General features: G+C 47.5%; 2 protein-coding genes across 17 annotated transcripts in view; one reads left to right on the forward strand and one right to left on the reverse strand.

Moving 5' to 3' along the window:
• LOC101137572 (E3 ubiquitin-protein ligase HERC2-like) overlaps positions 1 to 17,298 on the reverse strand; it is a 117,716-nt gene that overhangs the window by 18,835 nt on the left and 81,583 nt on the right. For 13 of the 16 annotated variants that reach the window (XR_010131823.1, XR_010131832.1, XR_010131834.1 and 10 more), the window contains 2 exons: positions 16,066 to 16,168; positions 10,630 to 10,764 (listed from right to left, as the gene is read on the reverse strand). The gene's annotated coding sequence lies outside the window, so the exon portion shown is untranslated. Of the gene's footprint in view, positions 1 to 2,811; positions 2,883 to 10,629; positions 10,765 to 16,065; positions 16,169 to 16,993; positions 17,265 to 17,298 lie in introns of those variants that run through there. The other 3 variants (XR_008673216.2, XR_010131825.1, XR_004067808.3) reach the window with 3 other exon arrangements.
• On the forward strand, positions 983 to 7,612 carry LOC115931294 (golgin subfamily A member 6-like protein 7). The gene is made up of 9 exons (XM_055367547.2): positions 983 to 1,254; positions 2,560 to 2,688; positions 3,503 to 3,532; positions 3,802 to 3,852; positions 3,941 to 4,034; positions 4,117 to 4,223; positions 5,466 to 5,524; positions 5,854 to 5,995; positions 6,290 to 7,612. Exons 1-9 carry the CDS (start codon positions 1,204 to 1,206, stop codon positions 7,202 to 7,204), a joined length of 1,578 nt encoding a protein of 525 aa, XP_055223522.2. The 5' UTR covers positions 983 to 1,203; the 3' UTR covers positions 7,205 to 7,612.

Below are 17,298 nucleotides of genomic sequence, written 5' to 3' on the forward strand. Positions count from 1 at the left end.
ATGGTGAAATCTCGTCTCTACTAAAAATACAAAAAGAAATGAGTCAGGCGTGGTGTCATGCGCCTGTATTCCTAGCTATTAGGGAGGCTGAGGCAGGAGAATCGCTTGAACCACGGAGGCGGACATTGTGACAGTGAGCCGAGATTGTGCCACTGCACTCCAGCCTGGCAACAGAGCAAGACTGCGTTTCAAAAAAAAAAAAAAAAAAAAAAAAGGATGAAAATTGAATTGCAGTATAATCTTACAACTTTTGAGAAATCTATGTTTTTCAGCTAAAAAGAGACAAACTCAGCCTTTTGACCTTTCTTCTTTCCCTCCTTGGAAGGCAATCCAAGGCCTGGAAAAACAGCAGCCACATTGTAACCACAAGAATAGAAACCAGGCTAAGGAAGTATCAGGAAACTGAAAAGAACCCTGGACTGCCTTCCTCTGCACATTTTAAGTGACAAAAATGAAATCTATATTTCTTTAAGTCACTGAATCAGATTTATTCTTTCTGTGGCTACATGTAGCCCTAAATGATATATTAAATACTAAAATAAATACTAAAATACACACTAAAATACTAAAATTTTGGTCTTGACTCCTGATCTCAGGTGATATGCCCATCTCAGCCTACCAATGTGCTGGGATTACAGGCATGAGCCACCACACCCACCTCAAAAGCTTTGTGTTTTTAAATATATTAGACATGTCTCTAGTTAAAAAAAAAAACAACTTAACAATCATGTAGAATAGGAGAAACTTTTTCCAAAAAAGAGAAATCACTGTGATTATCTTATTGGAATGTTGGATAATATAATCTGCTTTACTAATCATTACGCACGCTGTAAATTTTCCATTACAACAGGATTTGTACCTCAATTAAGGTGATAAAGTTTTAAAGTTTAGAAAGTGAAAGCCAGCCCCGCCCCTCTCCCAGAGTGGGCGGGGACAGCAGTTGCATAGGCGGCTTTCCTTGTGACATCACAGGACCTTCATGACACGCAGCTGCCTGGCCCCGCCTCCTTTCCCTTTCATCTTTCTCACTGACCAATGGGCTTGGAGCATTAAGGCCACGCCCCTTTTCCACATTCTAGTGCAGCCCTGGTGACGCCTCCTGTTGCTCAGTCACATAGCTGTGTGGTACATGACTGGAGGCATATCACTGTCCTCGCCTGGATCACGCCAGTGTGACCCCAACCCCACCTCCCTCCCCACCCCATGATGTCCGAAAAAACCCAACAAAGAAAATTGGCTGGGACCAAGAGAAAGGTAAAACGCATCAGATTGCAGCACCCCAACCCCAACCCAGCCCCAGGTTCCCTCTGATGGCAGAACAGCTGCCAGAATCCATGTCACTCCAGAGGCACACGGGGCTGGGCCCCCCCAGTGCCTCTGGGCTCCCCCAACCAAAATCTTTTGTCAGCCCCAATCCCTCAGCAGTCCTGCCCCTGCCCTCACCGGTCACCCCAGGGTGACTTTCAGCCGGTGACTCATGGGGCTCCCTGCTTTGTACTCTGCCCTCACCTCCTATTGTCCAAAAACGGATCTCCCTGGGCCCTTCGGGCTCACGTTCCCAAGGAACCGGATGCCCCAGCACCTGCCCTCACCAGTCACCCCAGGGTGACTTTGGGCAGGTGACTCCTGGGGCTCCCCACTCCATACTCGGCCCTCACCTACTGCTGCCCCAAGCCTGACTTCCCTGGGCTCTTTGGGCTCACGTCTCCAAGTACCTGGGGTCCGACCCTGTGACCCCACGCCAATCTCAAAGAGGCAACTTGGGCACAGCACTGATGGGATAATGGGTTTGGTTTGGTTTTCTCCCAGGCTTCTACTCTCCAGAGAGACTTTAACAGTTTTTTCTAAGTTCTTCACCTCATATTTGAATTTTCCATGGTTCTGGGACCAGAGTGACCATCACTCAGTGATCTTTGAAGTGAGATTTGCTCATCTTCTGTGCAAGAGATCTTGGGAAACTGGACTTGACAACTTGAATCTTCCTCGTCTCATCTCAACCTGGGGTACTTTGAGTGCCACAGGATATATATGGGGCATCTTTCTGAAGCATCAGTTTTCCTTGATTCTCGTGGGAGAGACAAAACATTAATGTTCTTAGGGATGATAGTCACGTAGATTTCTAAGAGTATACAAGACTTCTCTCTGAAATGCAGCTTGGGTTGTCCTCTTTCTGTTTAATTCCCACATTTAACAGAAAGGCTGCCTTCTGCCCTGAGGATACATGACTCCAAGAGGATGTATGACTGTAAACCACACAGTGCACACCTTCCTGCCTACTTCTTACTTTTCTACCTCTGCCTCTGGTTTTGGTCTCTGGCAGCTGCTGATTTGTGGCAACACCCCAGAGTTCAGAGTCAGAAGACTGAGTTTCAGTTCCATTATTGCCTTTCTTTTAGCCATGGTATCAATCCCTCTCAGTCACTAAGTGATTGCGACAACACCTCGTACAGTCGTTGGTGGCATTAAATCAGATCGTCTATGAGAGTATTTTGTATAAACTGTAAAGTGACTGTAGGAGCTTGTAGTTCTCATGAGTATCACTGCTCCTCTTTTCCACAGTTCACAGACTATCATCAGTGGAACAGTGCTGGTGTTGGTACTGGAGCAACCGACACCAAAAAGAAGAAAATAAATAATGGCACTAACCCTGAGACAACCACTTCTGGGGGTTGCCATTCACCTGAGGATGTGAGTCTTGGCTGGCCGGTCTCCTGAGGACAAGGGGCACAAGGGGAGGTCGAGGGTAACTGTTAAGATTGTGGAAGGAAGAACTGCCGGGTACTGGTTAAGAATTCTGGGTCTGAATCCTACCTCTCTCTCCATCTGCGAGGGACACGGTTTAGGGAAAATTGCTTGAGTTCTTTGGACCTCTCTTTTCACATCTGTAAAATAGGGGTGGTAATGTTTTACTTATATGTGTAAAGCTTAAATCAGATTTGTTGTTGTTGTTTTTGTGTTAATCCCTAGTCCAGGGCCTGCTGTAAACTCCTCTCCTCTCTGGGCTTCCGTTTTCTGAGGAGGTAGAGTTAGAGTATCAGAGGTTTCTGTTTGCTCTGAGAGTCTGAGATTTAAAGATTCACTAGAATGGAAACCTTGGGGCCAAGGGCTCCTGTCTGCCTTTTCCGTCCTATATCCCAGCAGTGAAGAACCGTCCCCGGCCCCTATGTGCTTGCTCAATGCTTGTTGAATGAACACATCTTTCTACATCACAAGCTAGCAGAAGGGTGGGCTTTTCTCACACTCTTATGTCGGAAGGTTTATGTTACTGTCTTTTCCAGAGAATCTAGTTTCAGACTTTCAGTTCTGTGGCTGTGGGCAAAAACCAACAAAGACCCAAATCCTTTTTCTTTGGGCGTTAAGGAAAGTTGACCAGTTCGTGTTCCCATTGGGTCTAAGAACTTTGCCCTTAAAATCCATTCCTGACCCCTGCCTACCGCTTCCTGGCCTGGGGAATAGAGTCGAGGGGTCACCCTCAGTCACCTTCCTTTGACTCTCCCCACAGAAACAACAGAACCGAGCTCAGCTGAAAGAGGTAACATGGTTTCTTTCTTTGCTCACGACATGACCGCTGGGTTTGGGGGGCACTCAGATGTAGAGGCCCCAGTCTCGTCTCGCCTACTCCCAGCCTGGGGAGGAAGGCTCACCTCCCAGATTCCACCCCATCCCCACAGGGTCCCTGATAACCTGGTCCCATGGGTGGGCCTGTCCTGGGACAGTGGTGCCATTCTGGGGGTATGTCTCTTGCTGTGCCATCTCTGCCTCCCTCTAGTAAGAGCTCTGTCTTCCTCTTCTTTTCTATAGAAAAAGAAGACAAGCCACCAACATCGGCAAGCCCTAAGGAGGCAGCTAGAGGTGAGTGGAGGGTGTGAAGTTCCCTCCTGTCCTCTGGAGAAGGTTTCTTTGCTTCTCTTTCAGCACTTGCTTGTCTTGTCTCCCAAAGGCCCAGGATCATACCATACGAATCCTTAAGTGTCAGAAAACTGAATTGGAAACAGCGCTCCATTACAGCCAGGATGCTGCCAGGAAATTTGAAGGTGGGAATCTGGGCACCCCGTCATCCTTCAACCTGGCACTTTCACAGGCCTTTGGGCTTCAGCTCAACCTCTCTCATTCCAGAAGATTCCAAGGATCTGGCAGGCCGCCTGCATCATTCCTGGCACTTTGCAGGAGAGTTACAGCGGGCTCTTTCTGCTATGTCCGCAGAGCACAAGAGGGCGGACACGGTGAGTCCAACCACCTACCCGGTCCCCTGGGAGCCCAGCTTCACAGATGGAGGAATGAGCCTAAAGGTCCCTTCTGCAGGATGCAGTGTCCTGCCCAGAAGACAGCATAGGCCATTTCTTGCTGCTTTTGTGCGTGGTTGTTAAAGGCAGGTTGGGGCTGAGTCAGCTGCTGTGGGTGAGTTGCAGGGCGCTGTGGGGAGCGAGCACTGGACACAGAGCTCGGAGGCCAAGTGCCCACCCCACCCATACTTGGCTGTGGCCTTGGTGAAATCCTAGGCAGAGTTTAGGGTACTTGTACCATGAAGGTACAGAAGAGTATCTTTAGTATGTTACCATTTGTGTAGAGAGAGGGAACACATGTACGTGTGTGTGTGTGTGTGTACATACGTATTATGGTAATATACATAAAACATGTTTGTAAGGATTCATAAAAAACTCAGGAGAGAGGAACAGTTGGGGGAAGATATTTCCCTTCTGTACCTTCTGAGGTTTGGACTATGCCAATGTATCATTCTTTCAAAAATCAACAAAGGATTAATTTCCTCCTCCTTATCTGTGCCCCTACCCCCAACCAAAAGAATGGGTTTAGAGAATCAGATATACCTGGGTGTTGAAATCCCAGCTCTAAGTTATCTTAGGCAAGCACTTAACCTTTAATACCCCATGTTTTTCATCTACACAATAGAGGTGATAATGATAACTGTCTCCTGTGGAGGTTGTGAGGATTAAATGGGATTGTTAGCTTAGTGCCTGGTGAAGCACTCAAGAAAGGTTCCAACAGTGGTAGTAATAACAGTAATAGCAATAGCAAAATTATCTGATCTCTCTGGGCCCCTGTTAGCCAGCTATCAATTCAGTCTCTTTCCCTGTCCCTTCCACCCTTACTGAGTTCTCTGAAAAACAAGTGAGAGCCAGGTGCAGTGGCACATGCCTGTAATCCCAGCTACTTAGGAGGCTGAAGCAGAAGAATCGCTTGAAGCCGGGAGGCGGAGGTTGCGGTGGGGTGAGATCACGCCATTGCACTCCAGCCTGGGCAACAAGAGCAAAACTCCATCTCAAAAAAAAAAAAAGAAAAGAAAAGAAAAACAAATGACACCATGGGTTTGGAAATGCCTTGAGAACATGTCGGGTGTGATGGAGAGGAGCAAGTGTTACTGTGGAGTATCAGTGTAGCTGTCGTTACTGGTCGTCCAGCTGCTCCTCTGCCTGCTGTATCCTGACTTGACCTTTCTCTATTTGCAGTACATCAAGGAGTTAACAAAGGAGAGGGAAGCCCTGAGTCTGGAGCTGCACAGGAACATGTAGGATGGGGGAGGGGGGGATGGGAGGTCTGAGAGCCCTTAGCGTGGGTGGTGTGCTGGGAGGTGGTGGGTACAGGTGAGCATGCTAGGGGGTCATACAGGTTTACATGTGTGCGCAGGGAAGCTCCAGTGATGGCTGTGCCACTGACTCATGGGGTAGCCTCAGGCAACTCACGTCTTCTTTCTGGCCTGCCACCTGGGACTTTTAATTCCTGGGGTCTCTTCCAATGCCATGGTTCTGTGGTTGTGGGGCGAGGGTAGAGGGTCGATCACCAAAGCGGTCCTTTCTGTTCTTCGCTCATTCCTTTCTCTACTGCCTCTGGCCATAGCATAACCAATGAGGAGCTGAAGGAGAAAAATGCCGAACTACAAGAAAAACTTCGACTGGTAGAAACTGAAAAGTCTGAGATCCAGCTCCACATCAAGGAGCTAAAAAGGAAACTGGAGACGGACAAAATCCTGCTGCCACAGGTGAGCAGCGGCAGCCCCGGGGGTGTGGGAGCAGCATCCAGCTGGGACCATGGTCTAGGGATCATGCAGGGTATGGGGAGGCTCCAGCCAGGAGCTGGAAAATTTGGGTCCTTGTTCTGGTCCCACCATAGAATCCTCTAGAGTGTGCTAAAAATCTACAAATTGGGACCATGCCTGGGAAATCAGAACCTCAGGGTTAGGGCTTAAAATTTCTTTTTAAAGAATCATAGACGAAAACCGTTATTTTATAGATTACATTTATATACCTAGCTTATGACTCTATTTCCTTTTGAGGTTCAAACCAACACTTTGCAGGAGAAGATGTGGAGGCAGGAGGAGGAGCTACGGGATCAGGAGAAGCTACGGAAGCACGAGAAGAAGATGTGGAGACAGGAGCAGAGGCTGCGGAACCAGGAGAAGGAGCTGCGGGAGCAGGAGCAGTGGATGCAAAAGCAGGAGCAGCAGATGCGAAAGCAGGAGCAGCAGATGCGGAAGCAGGAGGAGCAGATGCGGAAACAGGAGGAGCAGATGCGGAAACTGGAGGAGCAGATGCAGAAGCAGGAGAAGCAGATGGGGGAGCAGGAGGAGCAGATGCGGAAACAGGAGGAGCAGATGCGGAAACTGGAGGAGCAGATGCGGAAGCAGGAGAAGCAGATGGGGGAGCAGGAGGAGCAGATGCGGAAACAGGAGGAGCAGATGCGGAAACTGGAGGAGCAGATGCGGAAGCGGGAGGAGCAGGTGCGGAAGCGGGAGGAGCAGGTGTGGAAGCGGGAGGAGCAGATGTGGGAGCAGGAGGAGCAGATGGGGGAGCAGGAGAAGAAGATGCGGAAGCAGGTCGAGAGGCTGCGATTCAAGGAGAGGCTGTGGGTTGAGTATGAGAAGATGCAGGAGGAGGAGGAGAAGGTCCGGGGGCAGGTGGAGAAGAAGGAGAGGATGGGAGAGCAGGAGGAGAAGATGCAGGAGGAGCGGTGCTCAGAGCCCTGCCTCCCTCCCTCCAAATATCCTCGTGATATGAGCCATGCTGACAGCCTGAAGCCTGCACGAGAGGCCGGGAAGGGCTATTCCCATGACAACCGCACTGCACAGAAGATCACGCAGCTGCCCCCTGGAATGAAGAACACCCAGGAGCGCCCAGGCTTAGGCAGCACCTCCTGCATCCCATTCTTCTACCGAGGAGACAAGAAAAAGATCAAGATCATCAATATCTAAAAAGAACGGTCAACAAGGCCTACAGAAGTGTAAGCCGCCATGTGACCTTGTGAATACAGTCTGAGAACAAACTCGAAAAAAAGAAAATTTATTTTAAATTGTGGCAAAATACTGGCCGGGCACGGCGGCCTGCACCTGTAATCACACCACTTTGGGAGGCCTAGGCGGGTGGATCACCAATCCTAGGTATGTGGGAGGCTGAGGTTGCAGTGAGCCGAGATCACACCACTGCACTCCAGTCTGGGTGACAGAGTGAAACTCCCATTTCAAAAAAAAAAAAAAAAAAAAAAATTTCTACCTGAGGACTCTAATATCTATGTATGTTTCTATTGTTTTTTTTGTTTGTTTTCTCCTTTCATCTTGTCTTGTCTTATGGCATGCCTAGTAAAGTTTTATCTGCCTCCAGAGAGTACTGACTTTGACTTTATGGCACAGAATTGGCGTTCAAGCAGATCGCTTTCATCTAGTTTGGGACTAAGCTGGCTCAAAGCAGGTTTTAGTTTTTGTGACAGCTGGTCTATTTTTTATTCTTTTGGACTCTTAGGGGTGGCCCTTCCAGGATCCCCACCAAGGTCTCATCTCGTTACTGGGACCCAAATTCTCATTATGTCATTTCAGCCCTGTGAGAGTGCCAAACATTCAGCTAGGCTCTCCAGCCTCTTAACTATCACTTCATACTCAGTTTCTTAGCCTCTTAGCCCTCTACTGTTGACCGATCACCAAATGTGGGAAAAGCACTAAGGACTGTCAGGATCACCTCCTAGGCCTGGTCACTCAAGTCCTGGCTGAGGTCTCCAATTACCTTCCAACAATTGTTTTTGATGGCGGGGGGAAGGGGGGACACATTTTTGTCCAGTTTTTCTAACTGTTCCTGTGGGGAGGCTAATCTATAACAAGCTACTCTGCCTTTGATGAATGTTGAAAACCCTTTTTTTTTTTTTTTTTTTTTGAGATGGAGTCTCACTCTGTTGCCCAGGCTCTAGTGCAGTGGTGCAATCTCTGCTCACTGTAACCTCCACCTCCTGGGTTCAAGCAATTCTCCTGCCTCAGCCTCCCAAGTAGCTGGGATTACACGCGTATGCCACCACCCCTGGCTAATTTTTATATTTTTAGTAGAGACGGGTTTTTACCATGTTGTCCAGGCTGGTCTCGAGCTCCTGACTCAGGTGATCTACCCGCCTCGGCCTCCCCAAGTGCTGGGATTACAGGCGTGTGCCACTGCATCCGGCCCATCTGTCTTTTTAAAAATGTTTCTAATTTGAGGTATAATTCATATTCCGTGAAATGCACAGATCTGGTTTACATTTTGATGACTTTTAACAAATGCATTACCCATGTAACCCACCTCCTTTGAAGATATGGAACATTTTATCATCCAGAAAGTTCTCCTGTGCTTTCATCCTGTCCGGCACTCCCCCAGCAGCTGATGAACGTGCTGAAGACATTGGTACAGGATTCTGGCCTCCCCAAAAGAGCTGCTCTGACAAGCCTGCTTGCCTTACCCAGCACTAAATCCCTGCCTGTTCTCTCAAAATTTCCATCTTTAAACTGCTTGTACCTATAACCCTCCCACATCAAATCCATAGATAAACCAGCCCACAGCCTAATATTTACTGTATACCCAAGCTTTCAGAAATACGACTCCCAGGAGTGGGGACTGGTGGCTGCATCCCCTCCTCCTCCTGGAACCCTCTACCAGCCTACAGAGCCCACAGAGTAGATCTCACCAGGCAGCCTGAGCCTGAAAGTGCCGTGGAGCCTCCTGCTGGTTCACCCTCACTATGGTGGCAGCTGCACGGGAGCACCTGGGCTCACTCATTAAGCAAGAAGACATTGGCTTGATACTGACACTCCAACCCCAGCCTGGGCAAGCCTGGCTGAAAGGCCCCTTCCTTCTGGTCAGACTGTGGGGAGACGCGGCGGAGCATACACACTCTACTGCCCTCCTCATGCTTCAGCTGTGCTTCCTTCTTAACAGAGGGAGCCGCTCATGGATTTGGCCAAAGCCTTCCCGAGGGCTGTAGGTTTGACAGGCTGGGTGTGTAGGGGCCACCGTGCTAGAGAGAGAGACTGGTGTGTCAGAAAGCAGCCACCTGGCCAGAGGGGGGTCAACCCCCTTGGTAATCTCCTTCCCCCAGCTGGACACAGAGCCCTGCACTCTCCACATGTGACTGCTCCCCTCAGAGCTGCCACCAGAAGACGGGTTCTAACCCTGTGGGTGGGGACATTGTGTTACTTTACAGTGGGCCATGGCTCCCTCTGACATCTCCAACTCAGAGGCAGTAGAGAGAAGATGAGAAATTCCCTGCACCTCTAGTCCTAGCTACTTGAGAGGCTGAGGCAAGAAGGTCACTTGAGCCCAGGAATTCAAGGCTGCAGTGAGCTATGATTACATCAACGCATTCCAGCCTGAGCGACAGAGTGAGACCCAATCTCAAAAACAACAATAATAAGTTAAACATAAATCTAACTACCACATTATTGGCCAGGTGCGGTGGCTCACACCTGTAATCCCAGCAATTTGGGAGGCTGAGGCGGGTGGATCACGAGGTCAGGAGATGGAGACCATCATGGCTAACACAGTGAAACCCAGTCTCTACTAAAAATACAAAAAAATTAGCCAGGCATGGGCGGGCGCCTGTAGTCCCAGCTACTCAGGAAGCTGAGGCAGGAGAATTGCATGAACCCGAGAGGTGGAGCTTGCTGTGAGCTGAGATGGCGCCACTGCACTCCAGCCTGGGCGACAGAGCGAGATGCCATCTCAAAAAAAATAAATATGTAAGCATTCCACATTATTGACCAATTCCACTCCTACGTATAGACACAAAGAATTAAAAGCAGACACTCAAGACACTCGTAAACCAATGTTCATAGCAGCATTACTCACAACAGTCAAGAGATGAAAGCAACCTGATTGCCCACTGATGAAGGGATAACATGTGGCTTACATATATAATGGAATAGCATTGAGCCTTTAAAAGAAAATTTTGACACATGCGGATGAACCCCAAACACCTAAGAAGTTCAATAAACCAGTCAAAAAAGGACAAATACTGTATGATTCCCCTTATAGGAGACACCTTGAGTAGTCAAATTCTGAGACAAAAGTAGAATGGTGGTTGCTTGGGGACAGAAGGAGTTAGTGTTTCATGGATACGGAGTTTCAGTTGGAGAAAGGGCAAAAGTTGTAGAGATGGATGGTGGTGATGGCTGGGCAATAATGTGAATATACTTAATGCCAATGAACTGTACACATAAAGATGATTAAAATGGCAAGTTTTACGGTATGTATATTTTACAATATTTAAATTTTTTTAATTACATTTTTTTAAATTGTTACCATAAAATACGAATAATCCATCCAAGTTATTTAGAAAAGGAGCGTCAGATCAAGCTTTCCAAAGTGCCAAAACTCAGAAGATTACCTGGTTGCCTGACCCACACCCAGGTCTCCAGAATTGACTTGGCCCTATATACAGGTGCAGGAGTTTCGTCTTCATCTTTTTTCTCTTTGTCATTCAGATCTTCTTTCTTTGTTCCACTTGGTTCGACACTATCATCTGCAGAATTAAAAAATTTTTTAATCTGTAACCGCTTTTCAGAATGCCATACCATTAGTCTCTGCAAATGTCCCTCCCCGAAAAGTTACAACACACATCATTAACTGAATGGCATGCGGTGTCCCCCACCCCAGGGCTGTGAGCATGTGTGACTAATAAACTGCTATTTCATCTGTCCAGTGTCAGTGTCCTATGTTCAGCCATCCCATATCCCTAGGGCAGGAATCTTCTAGGGTTATAAACAGAACTTTAATCAACCTCTCCTTGGTTATTTTACTGGTTCCATGATACAGCTTTTTCTGTGCAAAAGATCTGAACAGAAACTTCACAGAGGATACAAGAGTGGCAAAGAAGAACATGATATTCAGCATTCTTAGCCATTATGGAAGTGCAAATTAAAACCACAATGAGATCCCACTAGACTTGTTAGAATGGCTCAACTAAAAAACACTGATAACGCCAAGTGCTAACAAAGGCACAGAGCAACAGAAACGTGACAGATTGCCAGTGGGAATGCAAACTAAAACAGCCACTTCGGAAAACAGTTCAGCACATGACCCAACTTTCACACTACTAGGTCTTTATCCTAGGGAAATGGAAACTATATTCACATAAAATCTGTATAGAAATGCTCACAGCAGGATTACAATTGGGAAAGAAAAATGGAAACAACCACAAGGTCCTACAATGGCAGAATGGATAAACACCATGTGGTACATCCAAATGATGAAATACTAATCAGCAATAAGAACAACTATTAATACACAGAACAGCAGATAAATCTCAAACACATAACTGGGAGTAAATGAAGATGGTTTCAAAACGTTACTTAAAATATGGTTCCACTCACATGACATTCTCAAAAAGAATACTCTATACTGATAGAGAACAGATCCGTGGTTGCCAGGGTATGAGACCAGGGAACACGTGATAAAAAGGAGCAGCACAAGGGAGCTTTTGGGGTGAAGAAAATTCTCCATCCTGATGATGATGGGGGTTACATGAATCTATAGAGGTCAAAATTTACTGAACTACATACCACAATAAAATAAATTTCATATAAGTTTTTTAATAAAAATATGTTGGCTGGGTAGGTGCAGTGGCTCACACCTGTAATCCCAGCACTTTGGGAGGCCGAGGCAGGTGGATCACAAGGTCAGGAGTTCGACACCAGCCTGGCCAACATGGTGAAACCCTGTCTCTACTAAAAATACAAAAATTACCCAGGCTTGGTGGCACGTGCCTATAATCCCAGCTACTTGGGAGGCTGAGGCAGGAGAATGGCTTGAACCTGGAAGGCGGAGGTTGCAGTGAGCCGAGATCACACGATCACACCATTGCACTCCAGCCTGGACCACCGAGTGAGACTTCATCTCAGGAAAAATAAAAAAAAAAAAGAAGGAAAATATCTAGGTCCAGGGAGGACAGCTGGAATACAGTCTGGTGGAATCATGTCAGAGCAGGGAGCTGGGTCTGGAGGGCTGGAGTAGGGTGCGGCCCCACTCTAGGAAGGAACTAGGAAAGGCATCCTGGGTGAAGCAAGAGCAGAGTCCCGTTCTGCAACAGGTGAGCATTTATCCTGATCTGAGAAACTACATGCAAATTTAATACGTCTCACTTAGCCTCTTATTTTCCTTAACAACATGGAAAATGAGAGGACAAACAATTCAGAAGGTTAAGACATGAAATACATTTAATTCAGAAATCATACACAGAAAGGTAGGAAATGAATGGGGGAAAAAAGCAGCTAATGGAAAGTGAAAATGGGCCAGATGCGGTGGCTCACGCCTGTAATCCCACCACGTTGGGAGGCCGAGGTGGGCGGATCACTTGAGGTCAGGAGTTTGAGACCGGCCTGGCCAACATGGTGAAACCCGATCTCTACTAAAAATATCAAAATTGGCCCGGCATGGTGGCAGCCACCTGTAATCCCAGCAGCTCGAGAGGCTGAGGCAGGAGAATTGCTTGAACCTGGGAGGCAGAGGTTGCAGTGAGCTGGAATCTCGCCACTGGACTCCAGCCTGTACAAAGGACTCTGTCTCAAAAAAAAAAAAAAAGGTGAAAATAACCTAACATGTACTATGCAAAGCATCTGGCCTAACAACAATATATTACCCTTTTAAATCTTTACAAACAACCTTGAAGGAGGCAGGCTTTGTTGTCTCCAGTTTACCAAGGTAGATAGACATCTTGGGTCACAGAATACACAGCAGAACCCAGCCAGGAACACAGCTCAGGTGAGAACACAGGTGCTGGCTCTAAATGCCAGACTCTGCCCTACGTGTGTGTATGTGTGTGTGTGTTTGGGGTCACTAACCACAGCCCAGGGGCCAAACCCAGCCCACAGCCTCTTTGTGTATAGTCTGAACACAGAGAAAGTATTTTATTTTTGTTGTTCTTTTGAGACAGAGTCTTGGCTCATCACAACCTCTGCCTCCCAGGGTCAAGCGATTCTCCCAGGTTCAAGTGATTCTCCTGCCTCAGCCTCCGAGGAGCTGGGATTACAGGCGTGCATCATCATGCCCGGCTAATTTTTTGTTTTTAGTAGAGATGGGGTTTCACCATGTTGGCCAGGCTGGTCTCGAACTCCTGACCTCAGGTGATCCGCCTGCCTCAGCCTCTAAAAGTGCTGGGATTACAGGTGTGAGCCACCACGCCCGGCCACTGTATTTTATATTTTTTAATAACTGAAAAACAATCAAAAGAAAAACAGTATTTTGTGACTTGCAAACATTCTGTGGACTTCATCTTTTGGTGTCCATAAATACACTTTACAGAATGAACATCCCCTGCCCGCTGACGTGGTATTGTCTGTGGCTACTTTGGCACTAAATCTGCAAGGTCTCATGGCTATGACAGAGACCATAGGGTCCATTGAGACCTTAAAATATTTACTATCTGGCCCTTTAGAGAAAGTAGGCCACCCCTACCCTACAGCTGGCTATAAATTTTACACATTAAAAAAATGCAACATTCTTAATTTTAAACTCAGTACACTGGAACACTGCTCATCTCCCTTCTTCAAGATGAAAAGCTTCGACAGTCACCAGGAAGCAGACAAGAACCCTAAGTACACCTCAAGAGTTATTCTCAGGAGCATAAATTACAACACTTTACAACAGCAAAAGCAGGATGAAGTCACTGGAGGCCATGAAAACAACCAAGAGTAATTAGCACCACCAGCTCAAAGACCACACCACATCAACTTCAAAGTTGTCTACTCTTCCTTTTACTACTGTAGGGTTCAAAGTATACATAGAGAAGATCGAACACATACTACCCAAACACATTGCTTATGGAATGCTGGAGAGAAGGGAAGCGAGACCTCCCATTGGCCAGGTGTGGTGGCTCACGCCTGTAATCTCAGCACTTTGAGAGGCCAATGTGGGAGGATCACTTGCACCCAGGAGATCAAGACCAGCCTGGCCAACACAGCAAAACCCCATCTCTACTAAAAATACAAAATACGGCTAGGTGTGGTAGCTCACATCTGTAATCCTAGCACTTTGGGAAGCCGAGGTGAGGGGATCACTTGAGGTCAGGAGTTCCAGAGCAGCCTGGCCAACATAGTGATACCCCATCTCTACTAAAAATGTGGCTCACACCTGTAATCCCAGCACTTTGGGAGACCGAGGTGGGTGGATCACAAGGTCAGGAATTCGAGACCAGCCTGACCAACATGGTGAAACCTCGTCTCTACTAAAAATTCAAAAATTAGCCGGGCATGCTGGCGTGCACCTATAATCCCAGCTACTCAGGAGGCTGAGGCAGAGGATCGCTTGAACCTGAAAGGCAGAGGGTAGTGGTGGCGGGCACCTGTAATGCCAGCTACTTGGGAGGCTGAGGCAGGAGAACTGCTTGAACCCGGGAGGCAGAGGTTGCAGTGAGCCAAGATCACGCCACTGCATTCCAGCCTGGGCAACAGAGCAAGACCCTGTCTCAGAAAGTAAAATAAAAAATTCATAGTCTTAATAATGGAAAACAAAAACATTTACTGAATGTCAAAACGTCTTCCTAAAAACCCCAATCAGTTGGGTTCTACATAAAGAACAATTAGGCTCTGCTTTCTAACCATGATTTTTAAAAGAACAAAGGACAAAAAAAGTCATCAAATGTGGTCCAGGCACAGTGGTTCACACCTGTAATCCCAGCACTTTGGGAGGCCAAGGAGGGTGGATCATGAGGTCAGGAGTTCAAGACCAGCCTGGCCAATATGGTGAAACTCTGTGTCTACTAAAAATACAAAAATTAGCTGGCCATGGTGGAGGGCACCTGTAAACCTAGCTACTCGGGAGGCTAAGGCAGAGAACTGCTTGAACCCAGGAGGCGGAGGTTGCAGTGAGCCAAGATCATGCCACTGCACTCCAGCCTGAGAGACAGAGCAAGACTCCCTCTCAAGAGGAAAAAACGAAAACAAAAATTCATGAAATGTAATAAATAAAATATACACTTTGGATTTTTCCATGTACTTAGCTTTTCTTAGAGCATCTTTTAGAATTATTGTTTCACAAAAAACACTTTGGGAAACGTTTTAATTTATTAACAAATACTGGAGGGCTAGGAAGAAAAGGTTAAAACTTTTCAAAATATACAGAATGAATTACTGATACGTGTAAAAAAAAAAAAAAAGTTGCTGACTCCTGTCATGGAAGGCACTGTCATATGGACACTCCTAGCCTCAGCATCCGGAGGTCCAGAAAGGGAAAATTTCAAGTCAGAGAGAATTCTATACATACCATTTATTTGGAAACTTCAGTCCTTAAGATCCCAACATTATGACCTCAGTTTCAACACAATTGTCCTTAGTCCTTGTATTGGTTACAAATACAAAACAAACAGCTCAACTGAACTAACTCTTTTCTCTCCAGAAACACAAACACAAGACCTCATAAAAGGAGTGAGTTTCTAGCGGCCATAATTACTGCAACTTACTTCTCCAATTTTCCCCTCCACAGTTAACTCAACAGCTCAAAAACTATCAGTAACAAACAACAGTCACCATGATATGGTTAGGAGTGTAGCAGATTTCTCAACCAGTAATAATAATTAAGAAAAAAATTTTGCCTATTAATAAATCTTGTTTCCTGCACTTGCAAGAAACTAATTAAAAGGCAGCCCTGCACGATCTACAAAAACAGCCATAAAGACTGTTACATTTTAAGTTACAGGAAACAAACCTGCTCCTCTAATATAGCAAGATACAACTGACTTCCCCTTACACACCCTAAAAAAAAAGCCTTACACGAGAAATTTAAACATGGAAGCAGAAATACACCAAGAAAAAGACATGTCAAACCCCACCTGTGTATCTGTTTTCAACCATTCGGTGTCAAGGCGAGCCTGGGCAGCCAAACACAAAGATTCAGAGGGCATCTTTTCTCCAGCTTCCTCCCAGGTCTCAGGCCTGCAAGTAAACATACATGTTGAAGACCTAACGCTTTTTACTATTTTACAAAGACACTCCCGAAAGGTTTAATGCAGAAAAAAAAAAGAGAGAGAGACAGAGAACAAAAAGATGGGAGAGAAGAGCTGGGGGGACGGGAGTGAAGTGGAGAGAGGGAAAGAGGGAACAGATGGAGGGAGAGGGAGGTGGGGAAGGGAAAGCCTCCTTCCAAGGTAGGCAGGGTGTGCCTGGTTTCTCAGGAGGCCAGATCACAATGTCATCCCCCTGCCCTCAAATCCAAAAGGTACACACACACATGACAGAAAGCCCATCGTTTTTTGTTTTGTTTTGAGATGGAGTCTCCCTCTGTCACCCAGGCTTGAGTGCAGTGGCGGAATCTCAGCTCACTGCAAGCTCCACCTCCCGAGTTCACACCATTGTCCTGCCTCAGCCTCCCGAGCAGCTGGGACTTGCAGGCGCCCGCCACCACGCCCAGCTAATTTTTTTGTATTTTTAGTAGAGACGGCGTTTCGCCGTGTTAGCCAGGATGATCTCGATCTCCTGACCTCGTGATCCGCCCACCTCGGCCTCCCAAAGTGCTGGGATTACAGGCTTGAGCCACCGCGCCTGGCCAAGAAGCCCACAGTTTGAACGACAAATGACAGCAGCATGAATCTGCCGCTTTACCCTACAGCAGGGCGCCTGCGTGAAACAAATTACTCAAAAGGATCACCTGCAGAAAAACCCACAGCCACCACCACTTAGAGATGGAGAGAGACCCGAGGCTGCGCCGCGGGCGGTCCGCGCAGGCCCCCGTTAGGCCGCCCGCCAACCCCGCGCCCGCACCTCCTCCGACGCTGGCAGCCCCGGTGCCCCAGGCCGGGACCTGACGCGCAGGCCCCAGGTGCCTCGCCCCGCTGGCTTGCGGACACAGCCTCCTAGCAGCCGCTGGCTTAGGCGGCGCCAGGGATCCTAACGCCTCTCGCGACCCCCGCCACCGGCGCTTATGGCCAATCGCAAGGCGGCTCCCTGGGCGCAGCCAATGGGGAAGAGGAGCGCTTCGCCGCTCCTCCGGACTCTCCCGCTTCCTGCAATGCGGTTTATCTTCCTACTTGGAGCCCACCGGCTGAGGCCAGGGGGCAACCGCAGGC

The sequence above is a fragment of the Gorilla gorilla genome, chromosome 19 (genome assembly GCF_029281585.2).
Source record: "Gorilla gorilla gorilla isolate KB3781 chromosome 19, NHGRI_mGorGor1-v2.1_pri, whole genome shotgun sequence".
Classification (NCBI taxonomy): Eukaryota; Metazoa; Chordata; class Mammalia; order Primates; family Hominidae; genus Gorilla; species Gorilla gorilla.

Bases quoted from the DNA above. Each gene is read 5' to 3' on its own strand.
- LOC115931294 (XM_055367547.2), top strand. From the start codon at position 1,204: ATGATGTCCGAAAAAACCCAACAAAGAAAATTGGCTGGGACCAAGAGA. The intron at 2,689-3,502 runs GTGAGTCTTGGC...CTCTCCCCACAG, and splicing joins GTTGCCATTCACCTGAGGAT to AAACAACAGAACCGAGCTCA. The intron at 3,853-3,940 runs GTGAGTGGAGGG...TGTCTCCCAAAG, and splicing joins CCCTAAGGAGGCAGCTAGAG to GCCCAGGATCATACCATACG.